Consider the following 15,671-nt stretch of genomic DNA (forward strand, 5'->3'; position numbering starts at 1 on the left):
CTTTCCAGATATGACTGTGGAGCAGGAACGGACTCTCTTGACCTCAATACACCTGCCGAGGCGGGCTCTCAGCTCTTTCCCCGTCCCCCTCCCCAATCCATAAATGAGAGATTAGCTTTCCTCAAGCTAAGCCCTGGTTTCCTGTCTCCCTTACTGAAGCAGGAAAAGGAAAAAAACTAAACAACCTTTCATTTTTTTCTTTCCATCTAGAGAGCGAAGCACTTGTCGAGGAAGTCATTGAGTGTTTCCAGAACTCAGTGAGCCGAGAGGAACTGCACTTCTTGCTGACCAACCATGAAGCCTGGGAGAGATTCGTGGCTAAGGCCACGTTGTCCAGGTAACGGCCTAGGGATACCCCGGGATGGTCACCCAGGTCTGTGCGGGGTAGTATCCTGGGCTTGGGGTTGAGTATGTTCCTTCTCAACAATCCATGAGGAATATGTCTTCCCTGACATTTGCTGGCAGTGAATGGCCTCGGATTGAGAAGAGGCAAAACCTGCAGAGGGCAGGTGATGGGACCTTGGCCTTAACCCAGAGCAGACCTGTCTCTGCCTTGGTCTCTTCATCTGCTCATTTTATCCTGAGGAAGTGGAAATAATGCATGTAAAGGGCTTAGCCTAGTGACTGGCACATAGTAGGTGCTCAGTTAATGTTAACTTTTTAGAAGATTGCTGAGAAGAGACAGGGGCCAAGGGTCTTCTTCCTGGAGATGTGGGCCTAGCACGGCTTCCTCTGGGACAAGTGAGAAGAACAGTAACACCTCAGTCTGTGAACCTCGGGATTCGGACTAGAGCCTTCCCTCCCCATCTATGGAGCTCTACCAACATTCAGGATCCTGCTGGCTCGTGAGGTGCAGAGGCTGGAGTGGAACTGGACCGAGCTGGGTTGGATCCTGATTCCATCTCTGCCCAGCTCTGGGGCTCTGGAGCTGTATGTCTTGGAGTCTCAGATTTGTCATTTTTTCAATGAAAACAGTAATTCAGTCTGATAAGATGGTGGCGCAGGCCTTATTATGAATGCAAGGTCAAAGGTGAGGAACCAAGTGCAGTCATCCTGTCCAAAGGCCCAGGAGACCTGGACCAGGGCCAGAGCTGGTGGTCAGGAAAGACAATGGGGGTTCCCGGTTGGAGGACTAGTATGCTTGGGCAGCGGGGCTGGGACTGAGTGACCCTCGAGGGCACAAAACCTGAGGAGTCCAGGGTCTGGCATAGTTCCTATGATTGGGAGAGGGGGCATTTCTTCCCTCCCTTCTTTGATCTCCTCACCACCAGGCATACGGGGCCCTGGGGGTGTTTCCTCCATACATGTCCGATTCCTGGTGGTTCTTGACTGCCATTTGGAAGCCTCTTCTCTTCTACATAGAGCAAGCAGCTCCAGAGCAATAGAACGAGGCAGTGTGGCTTTGTGACAATTTCCAGCTCCCCAGGGGGCAGCTTCCAATTCTGTACTCTTTGGGGGGATTCTGAGCCTCAGTGGTCCCCTCCAAAGAGGGAATTACTTCCTCCACTAAAGTGCCTGAATGCAGGTCATTTCCGGATTAGTGATTCATATAGAAGGTTCCCAAATTCTCTTGCGTCCTTAAGAGTTGTTGGAAAGTTGCACATGGCCTTGGGGTACCAGCTACGTTTGAATTAGGCTGGTGACACCTGTGAGGTCGGGGTGCTGGGTGGTGGCTCGGGAGTCCATGCCGTGAGCTGGAGAGTCTGAGGGGAAGCAGGGTAGTGGGTGTCCTCCCTCACAGTCAGTTGGGTCAGTGGCTGGGGCCCAGCAGAGGACATTAGGCTGGGGGAAGAGAGCGGGTGCCAAGCAAAATGCTCGTTAAGGTGCCTTCTCACTCCGAGGTTTTGTTTTCTTAAATTCCAAGTGCCCAGAGTTAGCCAAGCTGCAAAGTCCGAGAGCACAATCCCTAAGACTGCCTTTACTGTTGGGACCCACTGCAAATTGGGGATGGTGTCCCAAAGCACCCTGTGATTGGATGATTCCCTGGAAGCACTCACTGAGCTCAGCAAGAGCTATCCCTGTTAGTTACGCTGTGTTACAGGGAAGGATACAGGTTCCCATCAGCCACAGAGACACTTGGGCCAGAGGGTTTCCAGTGCTTCCGTTGTCCTCAGGAGACCTTACTGTCCTGTATTCAGTGTGTGACAATGCACGTGGAGCAACGCCCACCAGGGGAGCTCACACTGTGAAAGTATAAACAATGATTGTGAGACTTATTAAAATGGTAAAGAAGACTTAATTCATGCCCTATGCGTCAAGAGTGTTGTCACAGGGGAAAGAGATGGGGCTCACCTCAGTATACCATGAAGACAGCTAGGAATTTATAGTCAAGGAGCAGGGGATGGGAAATCACTAAGAGGAGACATCAAGGTGGGGGGATTCTTGCTAACCTGACTCAATGGGTTCTTGCTAAGACTGGGCATGACAGGCTGTCAAGGACAGAGCACCGAAGACCAAGGTCAAGGCCGAGTCAGAGGAGGGCAGAGGCGAGCCCGGGTAACATTTGGTCAAGGAGAGAGTCATTTTCAGCCCATGCTCAGTGTACAGTTTTATTGGGGCTCAGTCACATGCTCCTCGAATGGCTGACCTATCGTCTTCAGCTCCCCCTGGAGGTTACTAAGGAGTTTCTAGTTCCTCCTTATGTCAGAACTGACAGCACATGACCCAAAGCCCCCATCATACATCATCTCTGAGTCTAGCCAGTGGCCAAAGGCCCAGGCAAAGGAAGCAGTCCTATCGTTCTAGGACCCTTGACATCCTAGGTGGGGCCTCGAGTTCACTTCTCAGTGCCAAGGGCAAAGGGCAGACCTCTCTGTGGGTGAGGTTAGTCCTTCAGTACACACGAAGATTCTCCTAATGAAAACTTTCCTCTCCAACCCACGTCCCTTTGATCATCTACAGAGTTCCCAGGCTACAAACACAGTGGTCCTGACTGTGTGGACCTGTCCTTGACCGTGAAGCCATCTTCATCCAGTATCCACCACTCAAGAGCTTCTTAAGTTGACATGGACTGACTTATTCCCCAATGGACCATGTGTGACGGACCATGAGCAATGTAAAGAGTGTGTTTAACTTTGCAAGACAAGGTCCTCACATCTGTAAAATTCTTTTCCATTTGATTTATAGTAAACGGTCTGTGGTTTATGTAGGATCGATGGAATGAAGCCCCCTTTACAGATAAGCTTTTCTCTAATCTCTTGACCTTCACTGTTGCAGGGAGGAGGCGGATGCAGTCCGTGAAGGTCTGGACAGGCTGGTTATGGAGGCCGAAGACCAGCTGTCTACGGAGGGTCTTTTGAGTGTGTTTCCCCAGGTGAAACTGGATCTTGAGGAGCGTATAAGAAAGCTCCGCGAGCTCGCAGATGATGTTGACAGGGTGCACAAGACCTGCACCCGCTCCAACATGGTAGCCGGCTCCGCTGGCATTGCGTCCGGCGTCCTGACCCTCCTTGGTCTGGGTCTGGCACCTTTCACCGCAGGGGCCAGTCTGACACTCTCGGCAGCTGGAGCGGGGCTGGGAGCAGTATCCGCTGTGACCCAAGTGTCTACCAGCATCATGGAATACTCAAGCGAGTCGTCCGCACAAGCCCAAGCCAGTCGCCTGACATCAAGTGAATTTGACAGAGGGGAGATAGCTGCAAGGCTTCTGCATGACAATATACCCCAATTTTTTTTCTCAACAGGTAAATTCGTTCAAGCCCTGCCAAAAATTGCAAAGAATGTTCGTGCCATCAAGCTCGCCAGAGTCAAACCTAGCCTAGTAGACAAGGCCTGGCGCATCATGAGAGGTCAGAGTGTCTCAGTTCGAAGTGGCAGGCAGGTGATGAAAGCTTTTGGAGGAACTGCTCTGGGAATGAGCAAAGGAGCCCGGATCATGGGTGCGGTCACCCCAGGTGCCTTCCTTGCAATGGATGTGTACAACCTTATGAAAGACTCAAGGCACTTGAAGGAGGGGGCAAAGGCAGAGTCAGCTGAAGAGCTGAGGCAGGATGCCCAGGAGCTGGAGCGCAAGTTGGAGATACTCACCAAGATCTATGAAAGTCTGACGGAGGGCCGGACTCCATGACCCCCAGCAGGGCAGGGAGCAGGGACATGTGTGGGTTCCTTATTAGATGGGAAGAGAGTGCAAAATAAAGGTTTTGGGATGGGGTGTTGAGGAGTTGGGCATTTCTGTACTGAGCCCAGTGAGGGAGGGGTTCATGCAATGGCACAAGGGTGGGGGGAATGTTTGGCAAGTTGTCGTTGCTCTGTGGGGGCGGCGTGTGCTGCGAGACCACTGAAGTTCTAATGAAATTCTAAAGGTGGTTTTGGAAAAGTGGTTGATTTGAAATAAGTAAAAAAAAAAGGTGGGGTTGGTGGTGTTGAATAGAAAAGAGAAAGCAGATGCCAGTGACAGGTCAAGGAACCTTGCCATATGTCGAGGAGATGGACCAGCTTGGGGCAAAGAGACACTGCCTCTCTGAGCCTCAGCGTCCTCATCACTTGGGGGGGGTGGGGGACAGTGTATTGCTGATCCATGTGGCTTTCCCAATCTTGTCTTCTACAGACGGCTTCAATAAATATGGACTGATGCATCGTACCTTTGTCGTGTTCACGTGGGGCTTGCCTGGGCTCTGGAGGCCTGACTTCCCCTCCCGATGGGCTTGTCTTCTGAGATCTCGGGGAGCAAGTCCTCCATTGCTCCTCCTCCTTGCTCACTGGGCTCCCGCTCTCCCATCTGGTCATCCTCCTCAGACCTCAGCACCCCGCAGACCACACCGGGACTCCCGGGGACGCTTCGTACATCTGGCATTGGGCTGAACACAAGTGTGTTCTCAGCCAGTGTCCAGAATCGGGATTGAAGGGACAGGTGGCTGTGTTTTTCTGGTGGCAGGAGGACTGAGCCCTGAAAGCTGCAGACTTCCTCCTCCTCCTCCCTCCCTCCCTCCCTCCTCCGCTCCCTCCCTCCTGGAATGCCAAGCACCTCAAGGCCTCCCCTTCCCCACCAGGGAGTCATGTGATTCTCTCTTCCTTCTTTCTTTCCCAGACTCCACCTGACTTCTTTTCCTCCCAGTCCCTCATCCTGCCCTATTTCTGGGAGGGGGCTCCTGGCCATCCTTGTTCCTGTGGCTTCACCAGCCCAGCCATTGGATTCTGGGGAGAAGGCGAGAAAAGCCTCACTTAGCTTTCTGGTCTAGTTGTCCCTCAGGACTCATGGCCAGGGATTTTCTGCGCTGGGGTTAAAGAGAAGGAGGTATCGGGGATTTCCCCAGCGTTAAGGAATCGAGCCCTTAGTTTCTTTCCACGGGCCTGTTGTTCTTCTGTGCCAGGCGAGCAGTGTGGGAAGTTGAGGAAGGAGGTGGGGTGCCTGGGGGGATTCAAGGTGCAAGCCTCACCCAGAACCCCCCCCCCCCCGTACTGGATGGCGTATTAGCCTGAGAAGATGCATGCCAGCACGCTAGGATTTGGGGACCAAGGGACGGCATGGGGAATTCCAGGGCCCCCAGGTAGACAAACTGCAGCAGCCAGGCCTGGGGCCAAGGCAGGAATCTAACCAGCGGGAAAGAGGCCGTTGTTGCAGGCTCTACTCAAAGCAAGTAGTCTTGTTATCCAGGCTTCCTAATCCTCGGTGAGTGGAATAATGCTCATCTCCACGGCTTTTTATTTTTCTCACCATCCTTTATGCATCCTGTTAGAGACCAAAACTGGGAACTGCAAAGCCTCTGCAGTGTCCCACGGGAGGCAGGGGTGCGCAGGGTGTGAGGTTTGAGGCCTTCGGATAGTTAGCGTGGGGTATCGCGAGGAGCAATAGATCAGCCGCCCCGGTTCTGGTCTCGGCATTCTCTGAAAGTCATCGTCCATCCAGCAGGAAGGGCCCTTGGTGGGGCCAGCCTCTCAGATCGAAGACCGTGGAACCCGGGAACCGTCCCTCCCCCTCCCACGATGCACGGGGATGTGGAGAGTTGCCCGTGCCGGCCTCAGCCACAGGACACTGGATGCCAGGGACCCTTGGTTCTACCGCTGATGCAGGAGGATGAGGGCCCTGACGTTCAGATGCTGTGGCGTCCCCACTGCCCTTCTGGGAGCGAAAAATCTCAGTAGGGCTGTGAAAAATTCAGCAGCGAAGTATTTAAAAGGCCCCTAGGCGTCTGGATTGTAGGAATCCGGTTGCTCAGAGGATCAGGAAGGAATGAGATTGGTTTAAAAGACAGAGTTTGCACTTGCTGTCAGAACAAATGCTAACGTCTGACCCTGGTACATCGAAGGACCTGAGATCATGACCTGAGCTAAAGGCAGACCAACTAAACCACCAGGTGCCCCCCAACGTTGCCTGTCCTGCCTCCACCTGGTGATGCTGAGGCGTCTGCGAGACACCTCCCTTAGCAGTGAGATGGGGTCTTGCCCACTGAAGCGGGATTGCCTTCACAGTGCGCTGAGTGGCTTATTGACCGACGATGCTGCCCGAGACCCCCACCTCTGGACCTGTGGTCATCTGGGGTGACTTTTCTTGTGGTCCTCGGGGGTCAAGTTGAGCCATATATTTAGTCACTAGAGCTTTAGGGTCCCCAAGTGGGCTGGACTCAGCACATGTCCCTGCAGTGCAGATGCCTGTCCCTCCCCTGACGTGTCTGCAGCCCCGGCCTGGTTGCCGCACGGTGGGGCTGTGTTCGGGAGCCCGTCCACGTGCACAATCCGCTCTCATGCGCATTAGCCCATCGGGCCGCAGCTCAGATGGACATCGCATCGCATTCTTCCTCTCACAGTGGTTTCATCGGCTCGTCACGTGCAGGGCGTGCTAGTGACTGGGCGACGAATCAGGAGGAAGGGAGGTTGCAGAAAAGTGACCAAGAAATAACCAAACAAGGAGAGGTGGATAAAACAGAGCAAGCCTGGAGGGTCTGTGGGGAGACTCATTTGCTGAGGGTCCCACAGTCTGTCAGTGGCAGGAGGGCTGAGCAGGGAAGGACCTGGAACGCAGGGGTGGGGCTGGCCCTTTGAGGCAGTCAGGGCAGACTAGGGAGGGTAGGACACTAGGACCAGCCCGGGTGTGTTTGTTTCATCAGGAGCTGCTTGAAGTGGACACTTTCAGTTTCCCTTTAGGTCCATATGTTTGGGCTCTGGGTGTGGTTACTGCACAGACTCCCAGCCAGGTCCTCCCAGGTAAGAACCGCTGGATGTGCTTCAGCTCCTTGGTGAGCTTGGAGGGTGGGGGCCCCAGAGCAGGGAGATGTCTGGGCTTGGCTCCCTGCCCCCCACCGGGCCCTCTGCTCCCCTCACTGTGGGGCAGGAAGAGAAGAGCAGGCCTGTGAAACTGCAGCAGAAAGAAGGAGGGGCCTGGGGTGGGAAGGGCCACACCAAAGATGGTCCAGGCATCGAAAATGAAAACAGCAAACTGTAGACTTGTGGGGTCGACAATAAGGGTGTGAGTTTTATCTGTGTGTTTATGCGGACAGAGGCAAACCTAGAAGTCTTGGGATTGCTAAAATACCATTTCTCACCAGACAGCTGCATCAGAAGGCCTGGTCTTCCCTTCTGTCCTGCCTGCGCCCACCAGGAGCTCTGTGACCCTGGGTGAGTGCCTTCCCTGGGAATTGTTTGTTCACATCTCTAAAAACTTGTCTTCAGTCTTTTCCTGTTGATTCGTGGGATCTATCGTGTTTCGTGCATGCTCAGCTTTTCTGTGCTCTCAGTATCGAGGGTACTGCGTCCTGGCCTCTCCCTGTAGTCTGACTTTGTTCGTGGTGTCCTTTGCAATTTTTAATTTTTAAGAGGTCAGATAACTGAAACTTCCCCTTCATGGGATCTGGGATTTGCATCTTGCTTAGAAATTTCCCCAACTCTACATTATTTTTTTTAAACATGTCTTCCAGGACATTTGTAGCTTTTTCTCTCTAGCTTACATTTAGGTCCGGTTGGGATTTATTGATTGATTGGTTGACTTTGTACAAGCCTTTCGTTTTTTCCTTCTTCTCCCCCTCTCCCTCGCCCTTCCACCTCCTTCTTCCCCCCTCCCTCCTCCTCCTCTTTCCCCTCCCCTTCCTCCTCTTTCTCCTCCCCTTCCCCTTTTTCGTCCTCTTTCTCCTTTTCGTCCTCTTCCTCCTCTGCCTCCTCTGCCTCATCTTTCTCCTCCTCCTTCTTTTCGTCCTCCTCTTCTTCTCCACCTGGTTCAAGACATCTTTAACAGGGGCTGACTACAATCCATAGAAACCCGGCTTTTCTTCTGGCTTCAGAGGAACCTGGAGTGCAGTAAGGAAATGACCCCCACTGTTCGTTAAGGATTAAAAGTAGGCTGAAGGGGGAGGGAGTGGGGCTCGATGTCCACACCTGGCCTGGCCTCCCTGGGGGAGGTGAGGCTTTGGACAGCCCTGCCGAGGCTCAGGCATCTTCCCCAATCTAGTGGGAGCCACAAGAGCACCCTGCTCCTGGGGGTGTGAGGATGGTCAGTGAGGGAGCACGTATGGAGCCCTGCCTGTCGTAGACATTTGATCCGTATTAGCTCTTAGCAATTAGTAAACACACACGTTCCTGACCTCCAGGAAGTTCAGAGCATTTGTTCCCATCTTTTCTTCTGTGTTTGGTTGTATTGCTTCTATAACTTCTCAGATGGCAGTCTCCTTGTCCGATTATCTACTTCTTGTGCCCCAACAGGATGGCAGGAGTCTGACATGGCTTGGGAGTGAGCTGGAGGGAGGTGAGTAAGTTTCCTTAGATATCCGCTGGCAGAAGCCGGTAGACAGACAAGCACATCGGGTAAAGTCTACTTTGGCATTTGTATCCATTTCAGAGGGAAGCACCAGAGACCCGGCCCCTCACTGCTTCATGCTGCCACAGCTGGCTCACATTTGACCCCACGATTTGTTCTCTCTTCCCCGGGGGTGAAGCGACACCTCCTTCCAGCCGGGACACACGCAAGTTGTAGGGAAAAATCTGAGATCCTCGTATTGGCACCATGACCTCAGAAGCCAGTGAGCACAGCCCAGGTAGTCAACTTCCACTTCTCTGGATGATTCCTTGAATTGCAGGGGTGCCTCCAGCTGAGTTAACCTACGGAAGAATCAGTCCCTTGAAGTGTCTTTGAGGCCCCAGGAGGCATCAAGGGAGTCCCCAACGCAGGGATCTGTAGGGACACCTCCCTCCTCTTTTCTTCTCAGGGTCATGGCCAAGGTGCTCACTTCCTCTCTTCCCCTGCCAGTTGCCCATCAAAGGACCCAGAAGTGAGGCCAGGACAACCCACAGGGAGGTGGAGGACAACAGAGTGTAAAGGAGGGAGGAAAGGGGTCCTGAGTCGGGACAGGGGGAGGAGGAGGACCGGCAACCGTGGAGGCTTCTCTTGCCCTCTCACCCTGTCCAATCCCCCAGCATGGCCCAGGATGACTGTGGGGCTTCACAACAGAGGCCATTCCCTCCAGCTGTCACCCTGGTGCCAGCCTGAGTGCTCAGTGAGGGTCAGTGGGCAACCTACCTGGACCCCAATCTGGTCTTTGCTACGTCCCACCTGTGTGACCTGGAGTGCCTTACCTAACCTTCCCTGTAAAATGAGAATATTTCCTTGTGTTGTTTTGAGGATCAAATATAATGTGTTTCCATGGTTTGGGCCATTGTCTCTTCCAAAGTGTGTCCTCCCTAAGTATTGTTGCTGTCCCCTCTATCTGGAACCTGTTGTTGCCAGGTAGAAACCTCCCCTCCCCCAGCATCCCCTGGCCCCCCACTGCTATGTGAGGGGACTTGCCCCATGTCCCCACTATAAGCACCTGCTTATCGGATATGAAAGCGGAGCAGGAACTGATTCTATTGATCTCAATACCCCTGCCTAGGCCGGTTCTCAGCTATTTCCCTTCCCGTCCTCCCCCAATCCAAGAATACAGAGATTTAGCGCTGTGGGTTCCCTCAAGCTAAGCCCTGGTTTTCTGTCTCCCTTAGTGAAGCAGGGAAAGGAAAAAACTAAACAACCCCTCATTTATTTCTTTCCATCTAGAGAGCTACACTTTTGTCGAAGAAGTCATTGAGTGTTTCCAGAACACAGTGAGCATAGAGGAACTGCACTTCTTGCTGACTGACCATGAAGCCTGGGACCGATTCGTGGCTGAGGCTACGTTGTCCAGGTAACACCCGGGGATGCCCCAGGATGGTCACCCAGGTCTGTACGAGGCAGTATCCTGGGGTTGGGGTTGAGTATGCTCCTTCTCAACAATCCATGAGGAACATGTCTTCCCTGACATTTGCTGGCAGTGAATGGCCTCGGATTGAGAAGAGGCGAAACCTGCAGAGGGCAGGTGATGGGACCTTGGCCTTAACCCAGAGCAGACCTGTCTCTGCCTTGGTCTCTTCATCTGCTCATTTTATCCTGAGGAAGTGGAAATAATGCACGTAAAGGGCTTAGCCTAGTGACTGGCACATAGTAGGTGCTCAGTTAATGTTAACTTTTTAGAAGATTGCTGAGAAGAGACAGGGGCCAAGGGTCTTCTTCCTGGAGATGTGGGCCTAGCACGGCTTCCTCTGGGACAAGTGAGAAGAACAGTAACACCTCAGTCTGTGAACCTCGGGATTCGGACTAGAGCCTTCCCTCCCCATCTACGGAGTTCTAGCAACATTCAGGATCCTGCTGGCTCACGAGGTGCAGAGGCTGGAGTGGAACTGGACCGAGCTGGGTTGGATCCTGACTCCATCTCTGCCCAGCTCTGGGGCTCTGGAGCTGTATGTCTTGGAGTCTCAGATTTGTCATTTTTTCAATGAAAACAGTAATTCAGTCTGATAAGATGGTGGCGCAGGCCTTATTATGAATGCAAGGTCAAAGGTGAGGAACCAAGTGCAGTCATCCTGTCCTAAGGCCCAGGAGACCTGGACCAGGGCCAGAGCTGGTGGTCAGGATAGACCAGGGTTGGTGGGGTCTGGGTTGGAGGACTAGGTAGGCTTGGAGAGCAGGGCTGGACTGAGTGGCGCTCTAAGGCACAAATATGAGGAGACCAGGGACCTAGCAGAGGTCCTGTGAATGAGAGAGTGGACATTTCTTCCTTCCCTTCTTTATCTCTTCACCACCAGGCATATAGGGTCATGAGGGGTTGTCTCCTCCATACCTTGTCTGGTTGCTGGCGGGTCTTGACTGCCATTTGGAAGCCTCTTCTCTTCCACATAGAGCAGCCCCAGACCAATAATAGAATGAGGCAGTGTGGCTTTGTGACAACTTCCAGCTCCACAGGAGGCAGCAGCCAATTCTGTACTCTTTGGGGATTTCTGAGCCTCAGAGGTCCCCACCAAAGCGACTTCCTCCACTAGCTTGCCAAAATGCAGGTCATTCCCGGTTTAGTGATTCATAGAAGGTTCCCAGAGTCTCTTGCATCTTTAAGAGATGTCGGAAAGTTGCACATGGCCTTGGGGTACCAGCTAGGTGTGAATCAGGCTGGTGACACCTGTGAGGTCGGGTTGCTGGGTGGTGGCTCGGAGTCCATGCCGTGAGCTGGAGAGTCTGAGGGGAAGCGGGGTACTGGGTGTCCTCCCTCGCAGTCAGTTGGGGCAGTGACTGGGCTCCAGCAGAGGACATCAGGCTGGGGGAGAGAGCGGGTGCCAAGCAAGATGCTCGTTAAGGTGCCTTCTCACTCCGAGGTTTTGTTTTCTTAAGTTCCAAGTGCCCAGAGTTAGCCAAACTGCAAAGTCTGAGAGCACAATCCCTAAGACTGCCTTTACTGTTGGGACCCACTGCAAATTGTGGAGGCTGTCCCCAAAGCACCTTGTGATTCGATGATTCCCTGGAAGCACTCACCGAGCTCAGTGAGAGCTCTCACTATCAGTTATGCTGTGTTACAGGGAAGGATACAAGTTCCCATCAGCTAAAGAGAGAGACACTTGGGGCAGAGTCTGTGAGGGTCTCCAGTACAAAGATTCCATTGTCCTCGGGAGGCCTTACTGTCCTGTATTCAGTGTGTGACAATGCACGTGGAGCATTGCCCACCAGGGAAGCTCACACTGTGAAAGTATAAATAATGATTATGACACTTATTGAAATGGTAAAGAAGACTTAATTCATGCCCTGGGTGTCTGGAGTGTTGTCATAGAGGAGAGAGTTTGGGCTCAACTAGAAATAGAATGAGGACAGCTAGGAATTTATAGCCATGGGGCAGGGCAGGGTCAGAGGATGGGAAGTCACTAAGAGGAGACATCAAGGTGGGGATTCTTGCTAACCTGACCCAGCTGGGTTTTCCTGAAGCCAGGTCAAGGAGTTCCACATCGAAGGTGGGATTTGATCAGATGTCCATGGTGATACGTATGAAGAGTGTGTGGATTCTCAGTAAGCTGACCTAACAGGGTTCTTGCTAAGACTGGGCACGACAGGCTGTGAAGGACAGAGCACAGAAGACCAAGGTCAAAGCCTAGTCAAGAGGTGGGCTCAGAAGGGCCCAGATAACGTTTGGTCAGGGAGAGAGTCTTTTTCAGCCCATGCTCAGTGTACAGTTTTATTGGGGCTCAATAACATGCTCCCTGCATGGCTGACCTGTCGTCCTCAGCTCCCCCTGGAGGTCACACTAAGGATTTTCTAGTTCCTCCTTAGGTCAGAACTGAGAGCACATGACCCAAAGCCCCCATCATACATCATCTCTGAGTCTGGCCAGTGGCCAAAGGTCAGGCAAAAGAAGACAGTCCTATGGTTCTAGGACCTTTGACATCCTAGTTGGGGCCTAGCAATCACTTCCCAGTGCCAAGGGCAAAGGGCAGACCTCTGTGTGGGTGAGGTTATTCCTTCAGTACACACGAAGATTCTCCAAATGAAGGTTTTTCTGCTCCAACCCACGTCCCTTTGTTCATCTACGGAGTCGCAGGCTACAAACACAGTGGTCCTGACTGTGTGGACCTGTCCTTGCCTGCGAATCATCTTCATTCAGTACCCACCACTCAAGAGCTTCTTAAGTTGACATGGACTGACTTATTCCCCGATGGACCATGTGTGACGGAGTATGAGCAATGTACAGAGTGTGTTTAACTTTGCAAGACAAGGTCCTCACGTTTGTAAAATTCTTTTCCATTTGATTTACAGTAAACGTTCTGTGGTTTATGTAGGATCGATGGAATGAAACCCACTTTACAGATCAGCTTGTCTTAATCACTTGACCCTCACTGTTACAGGGAGGAGGCAGATGCAGTCCGTGAAGGTCTGGACAAGCTGGATATGGAGGCCGAAGACCAGCTGGCTAGAGAGAGGTTTTTGAGTGAGTTTCCCCAGTTAAAAGTGGAGTTTGAGGAGCGTATAAGAAAGCTCCGGGAGCTCGCAGATAATGTTGACAGGGTGCACAAGAACTGCACCCTCTCTAAGAGGGTAGCCGGCTCTGCTGGCGTTGTGTCTGGTGTCCTGACATGCGTTGGTCTGGGTCTGGCACCTTTCACAGCAGGGGCCAGTCTAACACTCTCGGCAGTTGGAGCGGGGCTGGGAGCAGTATCCGCTGTGACCCACGTGTCCACCAGCTTCTTGGAAGACTCAAAGGTGTCGTCTGCAAAAGCCGAAGCCAGTCGCCTGAAATCCCTTGGCAGTGACAAAGAGAAGATCGTTGCAAAGGTTCTCCGTCACAGCGAACCCCAAATTTCTTCCTTAGCAGGCACTTGCGATCAAGAATTGCAAAACATTGCAAGGAATGTTCGTGCCCTCAGGGTAGCTTATGTCAATGCCAGGCGCCTCATGATACGGAGAGACTCAGATAGAGCCATTGCCCAGTTCACTGGTAGGGCTATGTCAGGTCTCTCCCTTCTGATGGATATGCTCGACTTTGTGAGAAACTCAGAGGGGGCAAAGACAGAGTCATCTGAAGAGATGAGGCGGCAGGCCCAGGAGCTGGAGAGCAAGTTAGAGGAGCTCAGCAAGATCCATGAAAGTCTGATGGAGGGCTCGATTCCATGACCCCAGAGCAGGGCAGGGAGCAGGGACATGTGTGGGACAAAGACATGGAGGTACCTTATTAGAGGGGAAAAGGGCAAAATAAAGTTTTTGGTATGGAGTGTTGAGGAGTTGGGCATTTCTGTAGCTGAGCGCAGGGAGGGAGGGGTTCATGCAGATGGCCCGGGGGTAGGGGTGGATGTCAAAGAGAAGAGGGAACATGGAACCTGGAATATGGAGGGAGGGGGCTGGAGAGTGAGGGGAATGGACTGAAGAGGACACAGGGGACATGTTCAAGAGAGGTGTGGAGGAACAAGCAATGGGAAGGCCAGGAATAATAAAGTTAGAATTGTCGGAATATGCGAGAAGACGGTGGGTTTGATTTTTCCATCTTAATACTTAGTTCTTAGCCTTCCTGAAGTTGACAGTTGCTACTCAGGGTCGGATTTGACCACCGATCGTAGCAAAGACAAATAGGCTGGTCCACTGGTACAAGTGACCAGACCCGTGGCTCCCCTTCCACATCCCAGGAGCGACCGGGTGCTGTCAGCATGGATGCAATCCCCTTAGATGTGTCTGCCAACCACTCTGATGACTTCAGAAGTCCCCATTGTCCTATGTCCAGTTTGCAGCCCCTACTCCCCCCTGCAAACTGTCCATAGACAGAGGGAGAAGCGGGAGGTGGGGTCCCTGCTCTGAAACACAAGTCATAAGGTCCTGCATGGCTGAGCCAGGTACCCGTCCCCAGGGGATGGAGACACTGGGCGGGGTGCCGGTTGTGCGCCCCCGTCGGCTGACTTTCCCTGCCTCCACTTGGTGATGCCCTGGCGTCTGCCGGACACCTCCCTCAGCAGTGAGAGGGGGACTTGCCCACTGAGGCAGGATTGCCTTCACAGTGCCCTGAGTGGCTTATTGACCAAAGATGTTGCCCGAGACCCCCGCCTCTGGAACTGTGGTCATCCGGGGTGACTTTTCTTGTGATCCTCGGGGGTCAAGTAGAGCCATATTTTCTAGTCACTAGATCTTTAGGGTCCTCAAGTGGGCTGGACTCGGCACATGTCCCCGCAGTGCAGATGTCTGTCCCTCCCCTGATGAGTCTGCAGCCCCGGTGGGGCTGTGTTACGGGACCCCGTCCCGTGCACAATCCGCTCTCATGCACATTAGCCCATTGGGCCGCAGCTCGAATGGACATCTCATCGCCTTCTTCCTCTCACAGTGGTTTCATCGGGTTGTCACGCGCAGGGCATGCTAGCGACAGGGCGACGAATCAGGAGGAAGGGAGGTTGCAGAAAAGTGACCAAGAAATAACCAAACAAGGAGAGGTGGATAAAACAGAACCTTAACCCACTTTCAGACGTCACAGCATCAACGTTGCTTTGAGTTTGGCCCCTTCCCTGAGTTGCTGGCCCCAAGCCACCACCTGTTGCCTCACCTGGCTTTCCCCATCTGGAAATTCAGACTGAGCTCCTGGCCCACTCGTGGGTTGATCATCTCAAGCCCTGGAGTGCGATTCTTGCATCATCATTCTGTCACTCTGTCTGTCCCTCAAAGCTGGGGGAGGAGCCATGATGCCCCAGGGACATGTGCCGGGGACCCCAGAAGGAAGGGTCAGGTTGGCTTCCATGTGCACACGTGTGGGGGTGAGGTGCGGGGTACGGGCCCACCCCCAGCCCCTTGGCCAGGGCAAAGCAGAAAAGCCCACAACAGTGCTGTGGCTACAGCTCTCCCAAGCTGTGGGGCCTTTTCCGCTCAGCTGCTGTATCTGTACAGGGGCCCATCTCTCCTAGGGTTGCCAGGGGAACCAGACTTGCCTGCGTGGCCGGTATCCCCACAG

General features: G+C 53.1%; 3 protein-coding genes across 20 annotated transcripts in view; all 3 read left to right on the forward strand.

Annotated features, from left to right (window-relative positions):
• Nucleotides 1-4,579, forward strand: part of LOC123780735 (apolipoprotein L3-like) — a 29,120-nt gene extending 24,541 nt beyond the window's left edge. For all 12 annotated transcript variants that reach the window (XM_045779813.2, XM_087868741.1, XM_087868740.1 and 9 more), the window contains 2 exons: nt 211-337; nt 3,217-4,579. In XM_045779813.2, coding sequence (XP_045635769.2) covers nt 211-337; nt 3,217-4,066 — 977 coding nt within the window. In that variant the 3' untranslated portion in view covers nt 4,067-4,579. The remainder of the gene's footprint in view (nt 1-210; nt 338-3,216) is intronic.
• The window catches only part of LOC148108626 (apolipoprotein L3-like), a 67,253-nt gene that overhangs the window by 24,530 nt on the left and 27,052 nt on the right, over nt 1-15,671 (forward strand). The window lies entirely within an intron of this gene.
• Nucleotides 6,994-14,195, forward strand: LOC123780817 (apolipoprotein L3-like). Of its 7 annotated transcripts, none has more exons than XM_087868735.1 (6): nt 7,086-7,140; nt 7,482-7,551; nt 8,629-8,671; nt 8,765-8,960; nt 9,956-10,082; nt 13,096-14,195. In XM_087868735.1, the coding sequence occupies exons 4-6, from the start codon at nt 8,930-8,932 to the stop codon at nt 13,859-13,861; spliced, it is 924 nt and encodes a 307-aa protein (XP_087724861.1). In that variant the 5' UTR covers nt 7,086-7,140; nt 7,482-7,551; nt 8,629-8,671; nt 8,765-8,929; the 3' UTR covers nt 13,862-14,195. The 7 variants fall into 7 exon arrangements, with proteins under 7 accessions (XP_087724858.1, XP_087724861.1, XP_087724862.1 ...); XM_087868736.1 differs by having other exon boundaries at nt 7,120-7,140; nt 7,486-7,551; XM_087868737.1 differs by lacking the exons at nt 7,086-7,140; nt 8,629-8,671; nt 8,765-8,960 and adding an exon at nt 7,326-7,400 and having other exon boundaries at nt 13,096-13,178; nt 13,356-14,195.

The sequence above is a fragment of the Ursus americanus genome, chromosome 17 (assembly GCF_024610735.1).
Source record: "Ursus americanus isolate L20-20 chromosome 17, mUrsAme1.1.p, whole genome shotgun sequence".
Taxonomy (NCBI): Eukaryota; Metazoa; Chordata; class Mammalia; order Carnivora; family Ursidae; genus Ursus; species Ursus americanus.

What these genes read in the sequence shown, in the direction of transcription:
- LOC123780817 (XM_087868731.1), top strand. Translation starts at nt 7,341, where the DNA reads ATGGTCCAGGCATCGAAAATGAAAACAGCAAACTGTAGACTTGTGGGG. An exon ending in TTGTGGGGTCGACAATAAGG is followed by an intron (nt 7,401 to 7,481) that starts GTGTGAGTTTTA and finishes ATTTCTCACCAG; the next exon opens with ACAGCTGCATCAGAAGGCCT. An exon ending in GCTGAGGCTACGTTGTCCAG is followed by an intron (nt 10,083 to 13,095) that starts GTAACACCCGGG and finishes TCACTGTTACAG; the next exon opens with GGAGGAGGCAGATGCAGTCC.